Genomic DNA, 15,501 nt, shown 5'->3' on the forward strand with positions numbered 1-15,501 from the left:
AACAGGTCGGTATGTGTCAACTCCGCTTATTTAAACGGGTTGAAAACCTTGACCAAACCAGATAATACCATGCCGGCCGCAAAATTGCGGTTGCTTTAACAGATCAGAGCAGATTTTTCTTTTTGGTTTTCTTTTCAAGTTTTCTGTTTTCAATATAGAAGGGTAAAGGGTTGGTTTTAACTAGCAGTTTACAGTGCTGTGTAAATTTTTTTTAAGCTGGCTTTTGGGCTCAACAAGCTTCACTTTTTTTAAAAAAAAAAACTTTGGGGAGGCCAGGCCCAAGCCTGCCCCATTAAGATCCGCCACTGATGCCGGGCACCGTTTGAGTTAGCTGGTCATGTTAATTTTTACCCCCTCTAGAAATCCAGACAATCTGTTTGGTTTTTCTTTGATTTGTTGTGAATTGTGATTCGAGCATGGCTCTTATAAGCTCAAACAGTCAACCGTCAGGCCGAGCAATTCGAATCCCGCAATGTACAGCTAGTGGGATATCCAGGATTTTAGTTTCGTGGTGTCAACTATAGGTTTTAGGATTCATAATCAAGGGTTGCAAAATTGATAGTTAATACAATTTTTTATTTTTGGTGGCCCAATTGTAAGGTAGATAAAGCTTTGTTATTTTATGTTATTTGGGATGATCTGATATTCCTTTCCAACTACAAAGAAGAACTCTTAACACAGAAAAACCAAAGCCACAACGAAGCATCATGGTATAAAGATAAGAGAATTAACATCTGTATTACTAAGATGAATAAACAAAAGCTTGTAGTTTCAGAATCTGGGTAACAATAAGCTAACAAGTGAATCAAGAAATTTAATTTGCCATAAAATGAAGAAGATGTAAACTTAATGTAGAATTATAGATCCTATACTTGACTTCTGATAAGAAAACTACCATAACTTCAAGAAATCTAGACCCTAAAACAATAAGAAAAACCAAAAAGAAGTGGAATATTTGCTCATGCAAAAATGCTTGTGACCGTCTACTGTTGTATGTATGGTTAATTGTATAGTTTGCGTCGCAAGCCGTGCTTCAAAACATACTAATTACTATGTCAGCAAGTCCTCAGGCAGTCAGGCCCCTGATATTGCAGATTTTTTTTTAAAGGGGGGCTTGCTGGGTTGGTAAGAAGTGTGCTACTCGACAAGATCCTCGCACTGGTCAACCCAGCCAAACTTAACAAGCAAGGCCCATGAAATTGCAGAGTACTTACGGCAACAGGAAAAAGGTTGTTCGACCAGCTTCGCAAAATTGTGTCTTCATCATTGGGTTTTCGGTTTCTTGATCTTCACATAAGGGAAAAGGCCCAAGAAATGAACAATCTTAGGGGACCACCCTCGTTGTTGGGCCCGGCAAAACATCAGAAATGCATTTGCGAAGTAGGAATTGAAGCCCATGAAGATGTGCCACAAAGCATGTCCTTGTGGATTGACAGGCCAGTCAGATACGTGATCGCAGAAAACACGGTCACAAGCCCAACATAGGCTCCCAAGGAATAAAGTGGCCACGTATAGCTTTGCAAGACGCTTGGCTGCAGGATCCTTCGTGTGGATGTAGTATTTGTACATCCGAGGGATACAAAGGAGGCAGAGCACCGCATAATGAACTTTAAAGCTAATCCCGAAATGGAATAGCGAATGGACAATTGCAAATACAGCACCATAGAGGAAGAGGAAGGTGGGCATTGTGCTTCGATAGTGCCAATCAGGTGAATAGAGGATATAGATGTAAAGGAGCATTTCCCAAACCATTGGAGTTTCATCACTTTGTTGTTGCCTGTAAATACAGTCAGTAGGCAAATTTCATGCACTGATAAGTTTTAATTCAGATAAACTCAAGTTTTACAAGCAAAGCATCTGGTTGCCTGGTATCAGACTAAACAAAATTGCTACACACCAAGTGATTTGCAGCATAATATCGATAATCATAGTATAAATTCTCAACGCTTATGGCATACATCTACCATATCATGATTCATATGTTTGTCATAAACATTTAAAGAAAAGCACTCAAACTGGTTTTAGAATATGTTAATCAGACTCTGCTACAAATGTACACTTGGATACGGTGTCCGAGAGGCAGACACGGCAATGTCATAGAAAAATGTCAAGTTTTGGTTCGAAATGAAGTATCCAAGTGTCATGTGATCATGTCTAGCACAACATGAGTACACGAGGAAATTAGAAGTCGGAGACTCGGAGTAACATAGGTTCCAGGTGCTCTTCCTCTCATTTCCTCATTCTTTTAGGCGCTTAGTGCATGCCATGATTGTAGCCAGAAAGCTAAATAACTTTTTCAGAAGGATTTGTTGCAAGAAGAATGACGGTTCCCATAATTATCGGCTACCTATTGCTGATATTGAGTAAAATGATGGCGATGATTTCATATGCATTCATCGAGACTAATATGTAGGCAACATAATGATCAAATTATGGGTTCAAAAAAAAATCGAACGCTTTAAACAGAGAAGTGATGGCCAAGAGTAAAGCTGCACACTCAAAGAAAAAAGCAGGCAGATTAAACATCATATAGCCACCTCAACCCATCCACACCCCTTCCATTCCCCCCCACCCCACCCTTGAGAAAAGATGAAGCACAATGGAAATTAAGCAATACCAAAAAGGGTAAAATATAGAGCTCAAATATTCGTATCTATCAAAGACAAACAAACTAAGCACATATAGGACTTTGTCCCTTTATCTCAACAAAATCTCCACTAGAGTTACCATATCTCTAGTATCAGCATACTCCAGAAATGGCATTAAAAATGGCGAATAAGCTGTGAAAATGATATAGCAGCAAGCCGGAAACAGGCAAGAATTTTAAGAATAAATATAGAAAAAGAATAGTGAAAGGTGCACAAGAAGCAAGACATGAAAGCCGATCTCAAAACTTGTACAACCACTTCAATTGCTTAATATGTTGAACATGTCACTGTCCAAAGGGGAATTATACATCATAACCCTGTAGAATAAGCCATTTTTCCAAAATAAAAGGCATATTTGACATACTAAAAATAACCCCGAAATGAAAAGAACACTATGAGGGGGACTACGACATCAGATTTTTGGTTCTTTTTTTGACAATTTTATCCTCTTGATTCACCCTTTCTCCCCTCTTTCCCCTAAAAAATCTCCTTGCCATATAGATTGTGGGAGAGAAAGGTCAATGGGAGTGAGGGTTAATTATGTAAAAGGCCAGATGACGGTTCTGGGCTAGTTCAAGGGCTAAAAATGATGGTTATAAATTGTTTTAATGCTGGAGTTTAGTGCTTTTTAGTTACCTATGTAAGGCTAAGGCAATGACATCTCAATCATGGTGGTGCACTTGAATATAAGAAACAAAGAAAGAGGATACGTGAGGGACGTCTTTGGGAGGTATAGAGGGAATAAATGTCAAAAAAAAACCTCAATGTTAGACACCATCAACGTTCATCATAGGGTGAACGAAGTAGTGTTTTGTTAAGATCAGGGTTATCAGAATGTCCAATAAGTCAGAATTGTTTTTGAAAAGGGCTATAGTACAGCCGTACAGGGTTACTGTAGATTAGCTCCCTACCCAAAAACCAATCACCCAAACAACACTAGAACGCATCAAGCTATCAACTAGACACAGACAACACAGGTCAAGAACTTTAACATGCCCCAAATTTTCCATTAAATGCAATGATGTAGAATCATAACCATATAAGTGAAATAAGGTAGGAAAGATAATTTGTAGGAAAAGTTAAGCACAGTTACTTACACACGTTGCAGTGTTCCATGAAATAATATGCTCCCCATTGCAAGTATCATATTTGAAAGGTGAAGAACAGTAAATCTCTTCTCAAAACCCTGACTTAAGGCAATTATGAGGCCAACGATAGCCAAAGTAATAGTTGGTATAGTTGATATTGTGTTATAAAATTCTGCAATATAAGATGAATAAACATAATTCTTCTCGCACCAGTCAATAGAGGATGTGACTGGGCCCCAGAAGTTTAAAAGCTTGTCACCCATTGGTCAAGTTTTATGACCCAATTGTAAGTCGCCAAAAATTGCTTGTGAGTTTAACCTTACAGAGACTCTAAGATCTCCAAAACCTATTCCTGCAAAATTAGGCTTAACACTTAGCATAGAATAAAGGATCTTCCTTCTGAGCAAAATGTCAAAATCAAAGCTTAAAACACAAAAGAGCACTTTATACTGAAGGATGCAATATCTAAGGTCGTTACTTTTTGGACAATAAAGATGGTAGAAAAACAACAAGAGGGTGCATTCTTCTTTAGGCGTCCACAGCAAAATGATCTTATAAAGAGAAAAGGTACCACCGTACCAGCAAGTAAGATGAAGATACTAAGTGAAAAAGAAAAATCAGTAGTATATGAACTAATAATCTCCCCTCCCCCCCCCCCCAAAGAAAAAGAGAGATAAATACAAGCTTAAAACATCCTACAAAAATAATTATGCCTTTCTAAGCTCTAACACTGAATAGGTAGTCATATGACTCATATCTCTCAATGCATCAGGTCATTTAAGATGTGCATTCAAAGTAAAACGGGTCCTAAAACTTTATAAGAAGCCCCAATCTGTTCAATGCTCTCTCCATATACTAATTCAAACATTACAGATTTCCAGTAGAATGGCCTTTGAAGTAAAGATTGCTATTTGGAGTCTGCTATAGACCAAATATGGAGGACAGAATTCTATAGATATTAATTGGAGGGGGGGGGGGGGGGGGAGAACACTGTCCTATACATTTGATTGCAGAGTCAGCTAATAAAGCAGCCACCCAGAAGTTGATGTAGCAGACTTTGTATTATGATATCTATTCGACTTATAACTGATGATCACGAAAATGAAAGAGAAAGGAAAGCAAACTTTCCAACTGCAAGAACATGATGATTGACCAGAAAAGTTTCTAACTTTAGATAAGACTCTTAGACTTAATCAGTTGAGATACATGGGAATAGAAGTGTAAAACACAAGTTCTCATATTGTTTGGAGTAATCAAGTTCACTCCATGACTTTATTAAAAAACAGTCCGCTAGTTTGAAGGACCTAAATCTAAATGCTCCATGTAGAGTGTTCAACTTTCTCATAGGAAATAAAAAGGAAACACTAATAAGCATGGTAATGGTTCTGACTTCTGAGATACTACCTCCGTATTTTTTTAGTTGCAACATTTGGTTTTGTGGCACTATTCATCAACCAACTTTGTTAAACTATCTCGCATTATTATATAAGAAAAAAACATAGTCAAGTAGGGTCTTGTTAGATTTGTCTCAATGCGACGATTCCAAATATCAAATTTTTATAACTTTTACTTACACCCAATAAGAAATATTAATGTTCAAAGAATCGTTTCGGCAAATGTGAAAAAGCAAATAATGCAACTAAAAAAATACAGAGGTAGTATATTTTAGAATACTACGAACTTAGTGGCAATGGCAGGAATGATGCTTGTAGAAGTGAGTTAACTTGGGGATCAGACTAGACCAAGAAAAAGGAATAAGTTAGATCTTAAGAACAAGAAATTGAAGTAAAGAGCTGAGGTGATATACTGATATGAGATCCAGATAGAGAATATACAACCAATTATATAAATTTCACCGACCAATCACAATGGATATCAAGGTTGGGACTTGAGACAGAGATAACTATTGTCACTAATGACCTTCGTCTGTGCAGTACCAGGGACAGAGGAAATTTTAATTCTTTTATCTAAAAACAAAATGCTATCACATCGAAGCACAATTACACCAAATTGTTCAAGTCACGACGAATGAAAACACATTTATGACAACCCCCAGATCTACGTGGTTTCTTCACCCCTTAATGGTATTAATCAACCACAGTCCATTTACTAGTTTCAAATTAAACATTAATTAGAGGTTTTATGCTGAGTACAACTTGACATAACAAATACTGGAAAGGTTTTCATACATACTGTGTGGTGGTAATGATGGTTGTTTTCATTGTTCTAAAGACATCAACCAAAACACATTTTACAAAACACTGAAAAGGAAGGAATCTACAGCTAGTCAAAGTCCAATAAAACCACAAGACAAAACAACATGAAAACTTATTCAAAGTTCGAGTGACAAGCTCTTCTTCATGCTGAAGGACGAACGTGTAATCTAGGTGAAGGGCGAAAGATTACTGTAGTTCCCTTTGCTCCTCTAAGTCAAATTTTGAGGACTTAGCTGGATTCTAAAAGTAAAGATGCTGCCAGAAAAGAAACTCCTCAGCATAGGTATATAATGGGGGGAGGACGAGGACTAGAGGTGATCCCTCTCCTTTCTTGGACCACAACCACCAGTCCTGTAGATGTTGTTATATTGCTCAGCTCCAACCCGTCTCTAAATTCAGTAGATCATGGATGTATAGCAGAGTCGCAACTACATAATGTAAACCTCCCCTACCAGATTACCCCCAGCCCACCCCTTTTGTTACTTATCCAGTTAGACTCTTTGCTAAGCCTTTTGATACACCTAGATACGGCTTGAAACTCAATGACTCCAAATGTCAAATCAAAAGCCTGAAAAGCCCCACTTTGAAAAGTTCACTCAGCAACATGCCCAATCAGAACTTCGCTATTTTTTATAGACTGAATAACATTTAACAACAATTTTTTTTTGTGGTATCTTTATACACCAATTAAGTAGCACAGCTAAAATGCACTTCACTGCAGGTGTACCTCAAATATGTACATTTCAATTTACCAACACAAGTGACCACCACAAGTTGGAAAACTTAATTGATCACAATCAATTTCATTTCTACTCTTTAGATTGATCTGAACGCTAACCAATCAAATGCAACAAACTCTAACTCAAAGCAAGGCTAAAAGCTCAAAACATTACACTTTCAACCTCACAATCAGGTGACTATTGTGTCATACAATCCCAATGTTTGATCCAACAATAAAGCTCTTCCTTCCACCATTTAAACAAGACTATCAAAGCGTCAGAGGCTTATATACTCATTCAAATACACTAAAGGTGTGTTTGGACCATGATGTCACTCTGAAATTGTGGAATTGGGTAAAGTGTAAACAAGCATCTAAAGAAATTCAAATGTAGAATCGATCAAAGTTCCAAGAGGTTCTAGAAAGGCCCATAGACAAAGGAATTGAAATGACATATAATACCTTGTCATTGGTAAATTCTACACCAAACTCCCAAGGCCCCAACCTTCCATACTGATCTTCTCTCTCTCCTTCCCTAAATTGACTGGTATACGAAGCTAAGGTTAGGCAACCATGGGGGCTTCTATCCTGCAGTCTCTCCTTCATTTTCAAGCTACAACGAAGTGGAATGCACATCGAAACAGTGACATTTGGGGCTCTATGAGTTTGGGACGACCCCTAAATTGATGAGTTTAAGAAGAGAGATAACAAGTGAAGGATCAAGTTCTTCAGTCTCTATTTAAAATAGAGAAACCTACAGAATCCTCTGGACAAATCCAAGTTTTCCACTAAAAATGCTTCACAAATTAAAAGAAGTGACACCTCAACTAATTCTCAGACTTTACATGGTGAAGTTTGTTAAGATGAGAACGTTGGAGTCATAGTTTACTAGTATGCATTCAGCTATCTTTTTATTGGATCTCTTTGAGGGTGGGCAAATTATTATTCCTTCAAAAATTGATGTAACATGAGATTCAGTAGGTGAATTTATATACCATCAAAATGATAATATCTAGTGTAATTAACTCTCTTTTTTTTTTGTTCTTTTCAACAATTCTAGATGCTATTTTTGTATTTAATTGTTTTCATAATTGAAGCTCGACTCAATCCCAAACATTATGATGGAGTCATGGAGGGTGTTTCCCAAACACCATACTTTGATTTCGATTTCTATTTCCAAAATTCACATTCCATAACTGAAATCATTCAATTCAAATGAGTTATAGGTATCCAAACACTACCCTAAAAAAATTTCAAAAGACCCACCCCCTTAAAAACAAAATATACAGAAAAAAAAAAAACCAAGCAAATATTCCACCAACACAAAAAAGATAGAAAAGTTTCTAACATAACTCATAATCCAAAATCCCACCTTTATGTTTCTGATAATTAGTTACTCAAAGACCCAACAGATCATGGATGCTGTAAATCAGGGATCAAACTAAAAAATGTAATCTAAAAAGGCTAAATCTACCAAGATAAATTCATTGCAGCGAAACACAAAATTCATAATTAAATAATTCCAAGACTTTTTCTTGGGAATAATTTCGTTTCAATTGTTGAATAAAAAGTGGAAGCTAATAATCACATTCCTAGCAATGAGGGAAATTTCACAAAAAAAAAAAAAAGGGGGGGGAACAGAATCTAACTTACGCCTAACAAATTTGCAATGAAAAAATTAATGAAGCAAGAGAATTTGATTAAGTTCATGAATACTCACCTTTCTAAGAAGAGATGGAAGCCCTCATCTATCACTTTCAATTGCATCAAATTTTCACAGGAAGAGAGAGAGAGAGAGAGAGTACGACTTTGGAGCGAGGTTGCTTGGCCAAAATTATAACCGTGATTTGCTAAAGTAACAAATCACAGATTCACAGGACAGGATTATAAATTTATAATTGGCGTTTCACGTATTAGAAAGCTTATTCGGACGTGCTAGACGTTTAGGAGTCCGTTTGATTCACTTTATTTTGTTTATCTTTATCTCCCTTCGTTTTACTTCATCAAATCTTGGATATGGCGTTTTCGTTGCGCTTTCTTATTAAAACTAGTTATTAGGCTCGGGCTATGTTCCGGGTAAGAAAAACTTCATTTATTAATATTGTACTTTGATATGATAGCACTAAATACAATTTGGTCTAGTGGTTAAAACTTTAGTTCATGAACTTGAGGTCATGGGATCAAAACCTATACTATGCAATTTCTAAATTTTTTTATTGTACATGGATTACATGAACTAAAACTCCCTAGGGGTTAGTATAGATTATTTGTCTTAATTTCACAAAAAATATCGTTTACATCAACAAAATATTTCGTATAATTGTATATAGGAAAAATTTACGCTATGAAGCTCAACTATGAGCCATTTTCTTTAATAGGTCTCAACCATTAAAATCTAGTGTCAGGCCCAATTATTACATGACCCGTTTTTGCGTGATGACCCGTTTTTGCGTGGACCTAACAGGTCACTTAACCTGCTACTATAGGTAACAAGGTTACGTAACTTTAAAATCCCTCTTCTTCCTCGGCTCTACCCCTCTGCTTCTTCTTCATCTTATACCCAAAAATCTACAGCCAACTCATTCTTTCTCTTCTCAAACCCATAAATGCCCACTGTAAAAAAAAATCAAATCAAACCCTTATATTAGGACCTTGTTAGGACCTTCACTAGATTATACTAGCCTTTTTTGCACGCGATGCGTGCGTGAATTATTTTAGCGATTATTATTAAATTTCATCTAAATGTAATTTTGAAGGATGTAATTTACAATCATCATTAGTTCTAATTAAATATCATGTGGTGTAAATACAAAATATAAAAATTACTTGATGAAGAAGTTGTTTTCTTGGTATTTTTATTATTTGTAATGGATGTTGGTATATTGTTATTGCATTTCAAAGTTTAGGTAAAACTAAAATTTTATGTCTTTGGTTTTATAATTGATTTGAAAATTACTTTAGTTATGTTAATCTGTTCTTCAATCATAAACTTTTTTCTTTCAATACACATTTTTATGAAAGTTTATTTTAGCTACTTTGGACTTTCTTTGATATACATATTATAAATTAGAAAGGGCTATGATTGAGAAAAATCTCAAAATCTTAATAGGTATCTTTTAAATATTGAATGAAGGGTTAAAAAGTCATTTGAAAGGGCGACACCATAACTCCTCCTTGGCTTATATAATAGAGATTTTTGAGTTTGATCCCTGATTTACAATAAACTCAAGTCATAAGTCATTTGGGTCCAATAAATGACAATGCCCCATAAAGTTAGGACCTTTACTAGATTATTAATAGTTGGTACCTATTAAACAGAACCGCTCATAGTTGAGCCCAATATTTCCTTACATACAGGGGATGCATGTTTGAATTTAATAATTAAATACGAAATTTTTCACGGAGCAGGAATTGGACCCATACTTGTTCATTTAATCCAATTTAGTTTGCAAAACTCCATGTATTTTGATACAATTTTCATATGTGAACATCTTTATGTCAAGTCCTCTTTTAATTTGAAGTTTATGCTTCAAATGGTAATTTATTGTAACACCCCGATAATTCTCTTTTTTCTGAAATACTTTTCAATATAAACTTAGAGAATCATCAAAGCATTATTGCCTGTGTAATAACATATCTGCTTTTTAGGAATTTTACAGTGGAAAACATAATAAATAACTTTAGAATTAAAATTTAGTCAACTACAAAGTCAACTCCCAAAAATCAACCAACAAAATCAAAGTTAACTCAAAACCAAAACCAACTATAAACTACATAAATTCCAAAGTACGATAATTAAACTACACAAGCTCTCCAATCTTGAACTGAATGATGCATCATCTTCAAACCTGTAGTTAGACAATGCACTATTGATCCCTAGAGACTGCTCACTAAAATGGGTCATCACAAGTTCAATAAAGCATATCCATGATCAACATATTATACAAACAAAAGCACGTAATCAGCAAAGCTGGGTACTACATTATAAATAAAGAAACAAACCTAACATGATACTACTACATAAGAACAATAATGAATACTAATAAAATAAACTTGCATATAACTCTTACTCAACTAAACTTTACAACCAATAATTCAATTACTTTAAATGGAATAGTCAATGTCCCGAGTTATTTGACAAAAGACCAGTCTTCCCTTTAGAAGACGAAATACAAGCGCGACTCTGTATTTCCATGACCTACGATATCGAGGAACTGATAAGAGGTTTTTATTGTGTCGTTAAGGCACCAAAAACCGCTTTCCAAACAACATTTATAAGTCTTAACAAGCAATTACTAAGAAAATAGTAAGGGCAAGTCAAGGGTCGATCCACAGGGAAAATGGGATTAATTAAAGTCTATCAACTTCAGACTACCTAATTGATAGGTATTTAGGGGTTTGAAATGGTTTGGTAACAATTATGACTAGCTAAAAACTGTAACTAGCAAATAACAAGAGTCCAAGTATCAAATAGGAAGACACTAGAGTTAAGGTTACTATTATGAATTAGAACGGACAATGATTGTTGATGCGATTGTGAATAAATGGAGATGATCATGCAAGGTTTAGTTTTCCTCTAAAATACTAGAGTCCTCTCTCGAATGGTCCTCAAGAGTAATCACTTAATCAATCAACTAAATCCTCTCTTGAATGGTCTTTAGTTAATTTATTAAGAGATTCAATAAATTCGGAAAATTCCTAATGAAGGATCCCCTTAATTTCTACCAAATATCTTGGCATAGAAATTAAGTTGATTCTTGGGGATGATAAAAGAGTTCAAAATTCGATTTAAGAATATTTGAGTTCAAAATACCAAAGTATAAATGTGATCAATATCTATCCTAAGGTTTCAAAACACCAAGATCAATGCATAACTTTCTTTAGAACATCACAATCTCATCAACAAAACATTCAAAATCCTAATTCATACTTTCACCCAACCCTAGATATGAAACTACTCACTGATCATGGATTCTAAGCAATTAAACATAAAATCTATGACTAATCTAAGGCTAAACATGATAAAAGATAATTAAACTAATAGAAATCACAATTATAAGAATATGAGAATGAAGATCTAAAATAAACTAAAAGCAAGAACAAACACTAAGAGAATGAAATAAAAATTGAAACTTCTAATTAAATTCAATAAAAAGTACCTTCGATGTTAATGGAATCACAAACTATTATTAATGATCTCAACTCTCCATCAAAACTCAAGTGTTTTCTCTCTAGTATAAAACCCTAAAAAACTCTCTAAAAACTAGAATAAAACGTAAGTTTTAAAATAAAATTAAACTCTCGTTTTTAATGAAGGCTCGATTTTTTCCCTTCCGGAAACGAAGGGTGCGGGCGCACCAAGAAGAGGTGTGGGAGCACCAAAATCAGGTGCGGCCGCACCTCACCCTTCTGCCTCAAACTTAGACAGTTCAACGCAAAACGAACATAACTTCTTCGTTTTATATCCAAATCAAGCTTATCACCAGTTGTTGGAAAGATATCGAAATGAGCTTTCACCTCCAACTGAAATTACCTTCATCCGTTTTGTGGTTAGAAAGTTATGTCCATTTGAAGTTCTCTATTCAAGATTCTATTGTGCAATGTGCTCCTTTGTGAGAGCGGGCATGGGGAATGGTGCAAGCGCACCATTTCTCAATGTGTGATTTGTTTTCATTGCTACCTTTTCCAACTTTACGAATCGTAGCCATCTTAGTAATTTCACCTATATCAAGAACATGGTAAAACAAGGTGAAAGCAAATGTACTAGAAATTCGGTCAAAAATGACTAAAAATCTAGCAAAATGTCACTATGATCAAGTATGATCAAGTGAATGAAAGAGAAGGGGAAAGGGAGAAGAAAGAGGGAAGAAAGGGGAGAAAGAGATCAAAATGAGCTAAAAGGAGTCCTTAAAGTACGTTTGAAACGCACTTATTAGGAACCCTTTAAATAAAAGGGGAACAATAATGATCAATCCGGTCCAAGGAAAGCTATGGGCTACCACCATGTACTTCAACTCTCTACTAGACCAACACTTCTGACGTGCACGAGTCTAAGGTTATTGTTATCCACGTTTCACTTTACATGATTTACCATTTATTACTTGTTATGACTCACAAGCAACACATATAATACAATGATCAAACAATCACAACTTTCATTTTTTTTTAATCTTAGGATTAGTTAAGTGATCACACAACTTAACAACCCAAGATTAATTCAACCTTTAATCCAATCTTCCTTATTTGTTGAACCTAGCCAAAAACCAACCAACCTTACAAAGATATAAAATATCAAATTACCAAATAATGCCCTTGGTCCTCATAAAGTAGTGAAATAATAAAAAGGAAACAAGCAACATGATTCAATCATGTATGTATGTATGTATGTATGTATATATATATATATATATTATATATATATATATATATATATATATATATATATATATATATATATATATATATATACTCCCGTATGAATTAATAAAATAAAGTTTCCAACCATATGCTTGCATCAATCTTCCATACAAACATAATATAATCTCATAATCAACATGTTTCACACACCACGGCACAAAACATGCAAATTCAATACAATAGAAACCATATATGAAATCAAAATAGTTCATATACATGATACTACATGATTCTCATCCTTAAAATCATGATACTAAGCACATCAACATATAGGTATGTACGTACCTTATGTAGACAAGTCGGGTGGCCACTTTCACAACCTTAAAAGTCGCATACAACGAATTATCAGCCTAATAATAATCGACATAACCAAGAATCAATACTCAAATAATTTCCGGCAACTTTAAAAATATCTTAAATCCTCTTTAAAAGTGTTTAAAAATCTTTCTCATTATTAAAACTTCAATTATTAATACTTCCTAGTATAGTATTACTATACTAGTCATTAAAAACCCTTAAAACACATATTTAAATCCTTAAAATTCCAACAACAATACCCTTTTTAAATTTCCAGCAACATATAATATATTAAAACTCCTTATAAACATGCTTAAATATATTTAAACTTATAAGAATAAACAATTTCATAAAGTATATAATATACTACTATGATATTCCAATCTCTAAAACCCTAAAAATCCATGATTTGATAATTATAAAACCAATCTAAACATAATAAGTAAATTTGAATTTTTAATTCTTCAATACATAAATTATATAATCTAAGATTCGTAATTAAATCATCAAACTAAAACTTGTAAATATAATCAAACTAAAAACAAATTTTAAAGACATAAACTTTAAATAAAAACTTAGGGAGGAAGAAAAGTAATCAAACCAAGAAAGAGACATGCCGACGAGGGGGCAGGGGTGGCTGGCAGACGATGGTTGCGGCAGCCGGCAAGGTGAGCAGGGCGCGATTGTTGAGGAGGAGAGAAGAAACTGTGAGAGAGAGAGAAAATAATGGGGGAGGTCCGAAATTTTTGGAGGAAAGATGAGAGAGAAAATACTTGTGTGGCAAAAATATGGGGTTTATATATATTTCCCTTGTGGGCTTAGAAAAAGGTGATTTGGCTCAAATAGAGTTTAATGATGTGTCAAATCAGTGGTTGGGTCCTCATACCCAACTAGGAGTCCTTTTCCTAATCTAAATAGTGTTTGGGGTTCTTCAAGCCCACTTAGAATCCTTTTTCCAATCCAAAAAACATTTCAAATATTTTTCAAAATATGCCTAAATGAAATATTTTAACTTCTTTAAATCAGTAAAATAATTCCTTTGACTTTCTAATAATCAGCCTTTATTCGAAATAAATTAAGGGTGGGGTGGGGGAGGGGTAAGGGATGGGTGGTTAGGGTTAGGGTATTAGATCAGAGATTAGGGTTAGAGGGCTCAGATTTAGGATATTTAATGAGGGTTAGAGGGCGGATTAGGTGTTAATGACTAACGGGGTTAAACTTTCGTTGGTCATAAGGGTAGGTTAATCTATTTTTGAAAACGTCGATCGAGGGTATATGGTGAATTTGGAAATTTGCAAGATTATATGGTGCCAAAAAAATTGTCAAGGGTTGGTGAGAAAACTGTTAAAAAGAACAAATTCGATTTTTTAACCAGTGAAACCGATGACAAAAAATTTAACTTGGTAAAATTTAACTTGTTAGACTTATTTGGAAATAATCAAAAGAATGACTTCATTAGCAAATAGCTTAAAGGTTGACTTATATTTTGCAATTTTTCCTTTTTTTTGGATGTCGGTGAATTGCACTTTTTGGTTACTTGCGGAACAATCAAGCTTAATTTATCGATGGGTTTGCGAATTTCTGGGGTGTAGGAATGTAAATGCAAATATAGCGGAATTTCAGAAAATAATTTCCTAACATCTATCACAAGATCGCATGCATAACTTAAATATAAATCATAATATGTGGAAAATAATATGGTTGTGCAAAGATCATTGTCGGACCGAATCTGGACAGGATCGGAGCAAAGATCCCATTCGGGTCCTCAATCCACAAAATTGCCCGATTATGGGTTTCGGTCTGGTCCGGATTGGTGGATCGGAATTTCTGCTCTTTTAAGAAAAAAAAGTTCTATGTTAAAAAAGTTACAAAGGTAGAAACTCAAAAAGTTTAAAAAAACCTACTATTTATTATATTTCGGATTATTGTTATTAAGATTATTAAATGTTAATGTATCTAATTTATAAATATCTTTGAATCAAATAAAAAATATTATGTTTATAAACAAATATAGATTCCGGTCCAACATGTCTAAGACCGGAAAGACGGAAAAAATTCCGATCCCGGTTCGATAAAATCCCAAATTATGGTCCATCGATCCAACCGCTTCCACTTTG

The 15,501-nt window shown here is 34.6% G+C and overlaps 1 protein-coding gene across 1 annotated transcript; it reads right to left on the reverse strand.

The window, feature by feature from the left end:
- Positions 1–713: 713 nt before the first annotated feature.
- On the reverse strand, positions 714–8,613 carry LOC104882997 (alkaline ceramidase). The gene is made up of 3 exons (XM_010667437.4): positions 8,391–8,613; positions 3,746–4,088; positions 714–1,777 (listed from the first exon to the last, which is right to left on the reverse strand). Exons 2-3 carry the CDS (start codon positions 3,997–3,999, stop codon positions 1,264–1,266), a joined length of 768 nt encoding a protein of 255 aa, XP_010665739.1. The 5' UTR covers positions 4,000–4,088; positions 8,391–8,613; the 3' UTR covers positions 714–1,263.
- Positions 8,614–15,501: the final 6,888 nt, after the last annotated feature.

This window comes from Beta vulgaris, chromosome 8 (assembly GCF_026745355.1).
Source record: "Beta vulgaris subsp. vulgaris cultivar EL10 chromosome 8, EL10.2, whole genome shotgun sequence".
NCBI classification, from domain to species: domain Eukaryota; kingdom Viridiplantae; phylum Streptophyta; class Magnoliopsida; order Caryophyllales; family Amaranthaceae; genus Beta; species Beta vulgaris.

Excerpts from the sequence above, each read along its gene's own strand:
- LOC104882997 (XM_010667437.4), bottom strand. The coding sequence starts at position 3,999 with ATGGGTGACAAGCTTTTAAACTTCTGGGGCCCAGTCACATCCTCTATT. Across the intron at positions 1,778-3,745 it reads CATGGAACACTGCAACGTGT|GCAACAACAAAGTGATGAAA; the intron begins GTAAGTAACTGT and ends CTGTATTTACAG.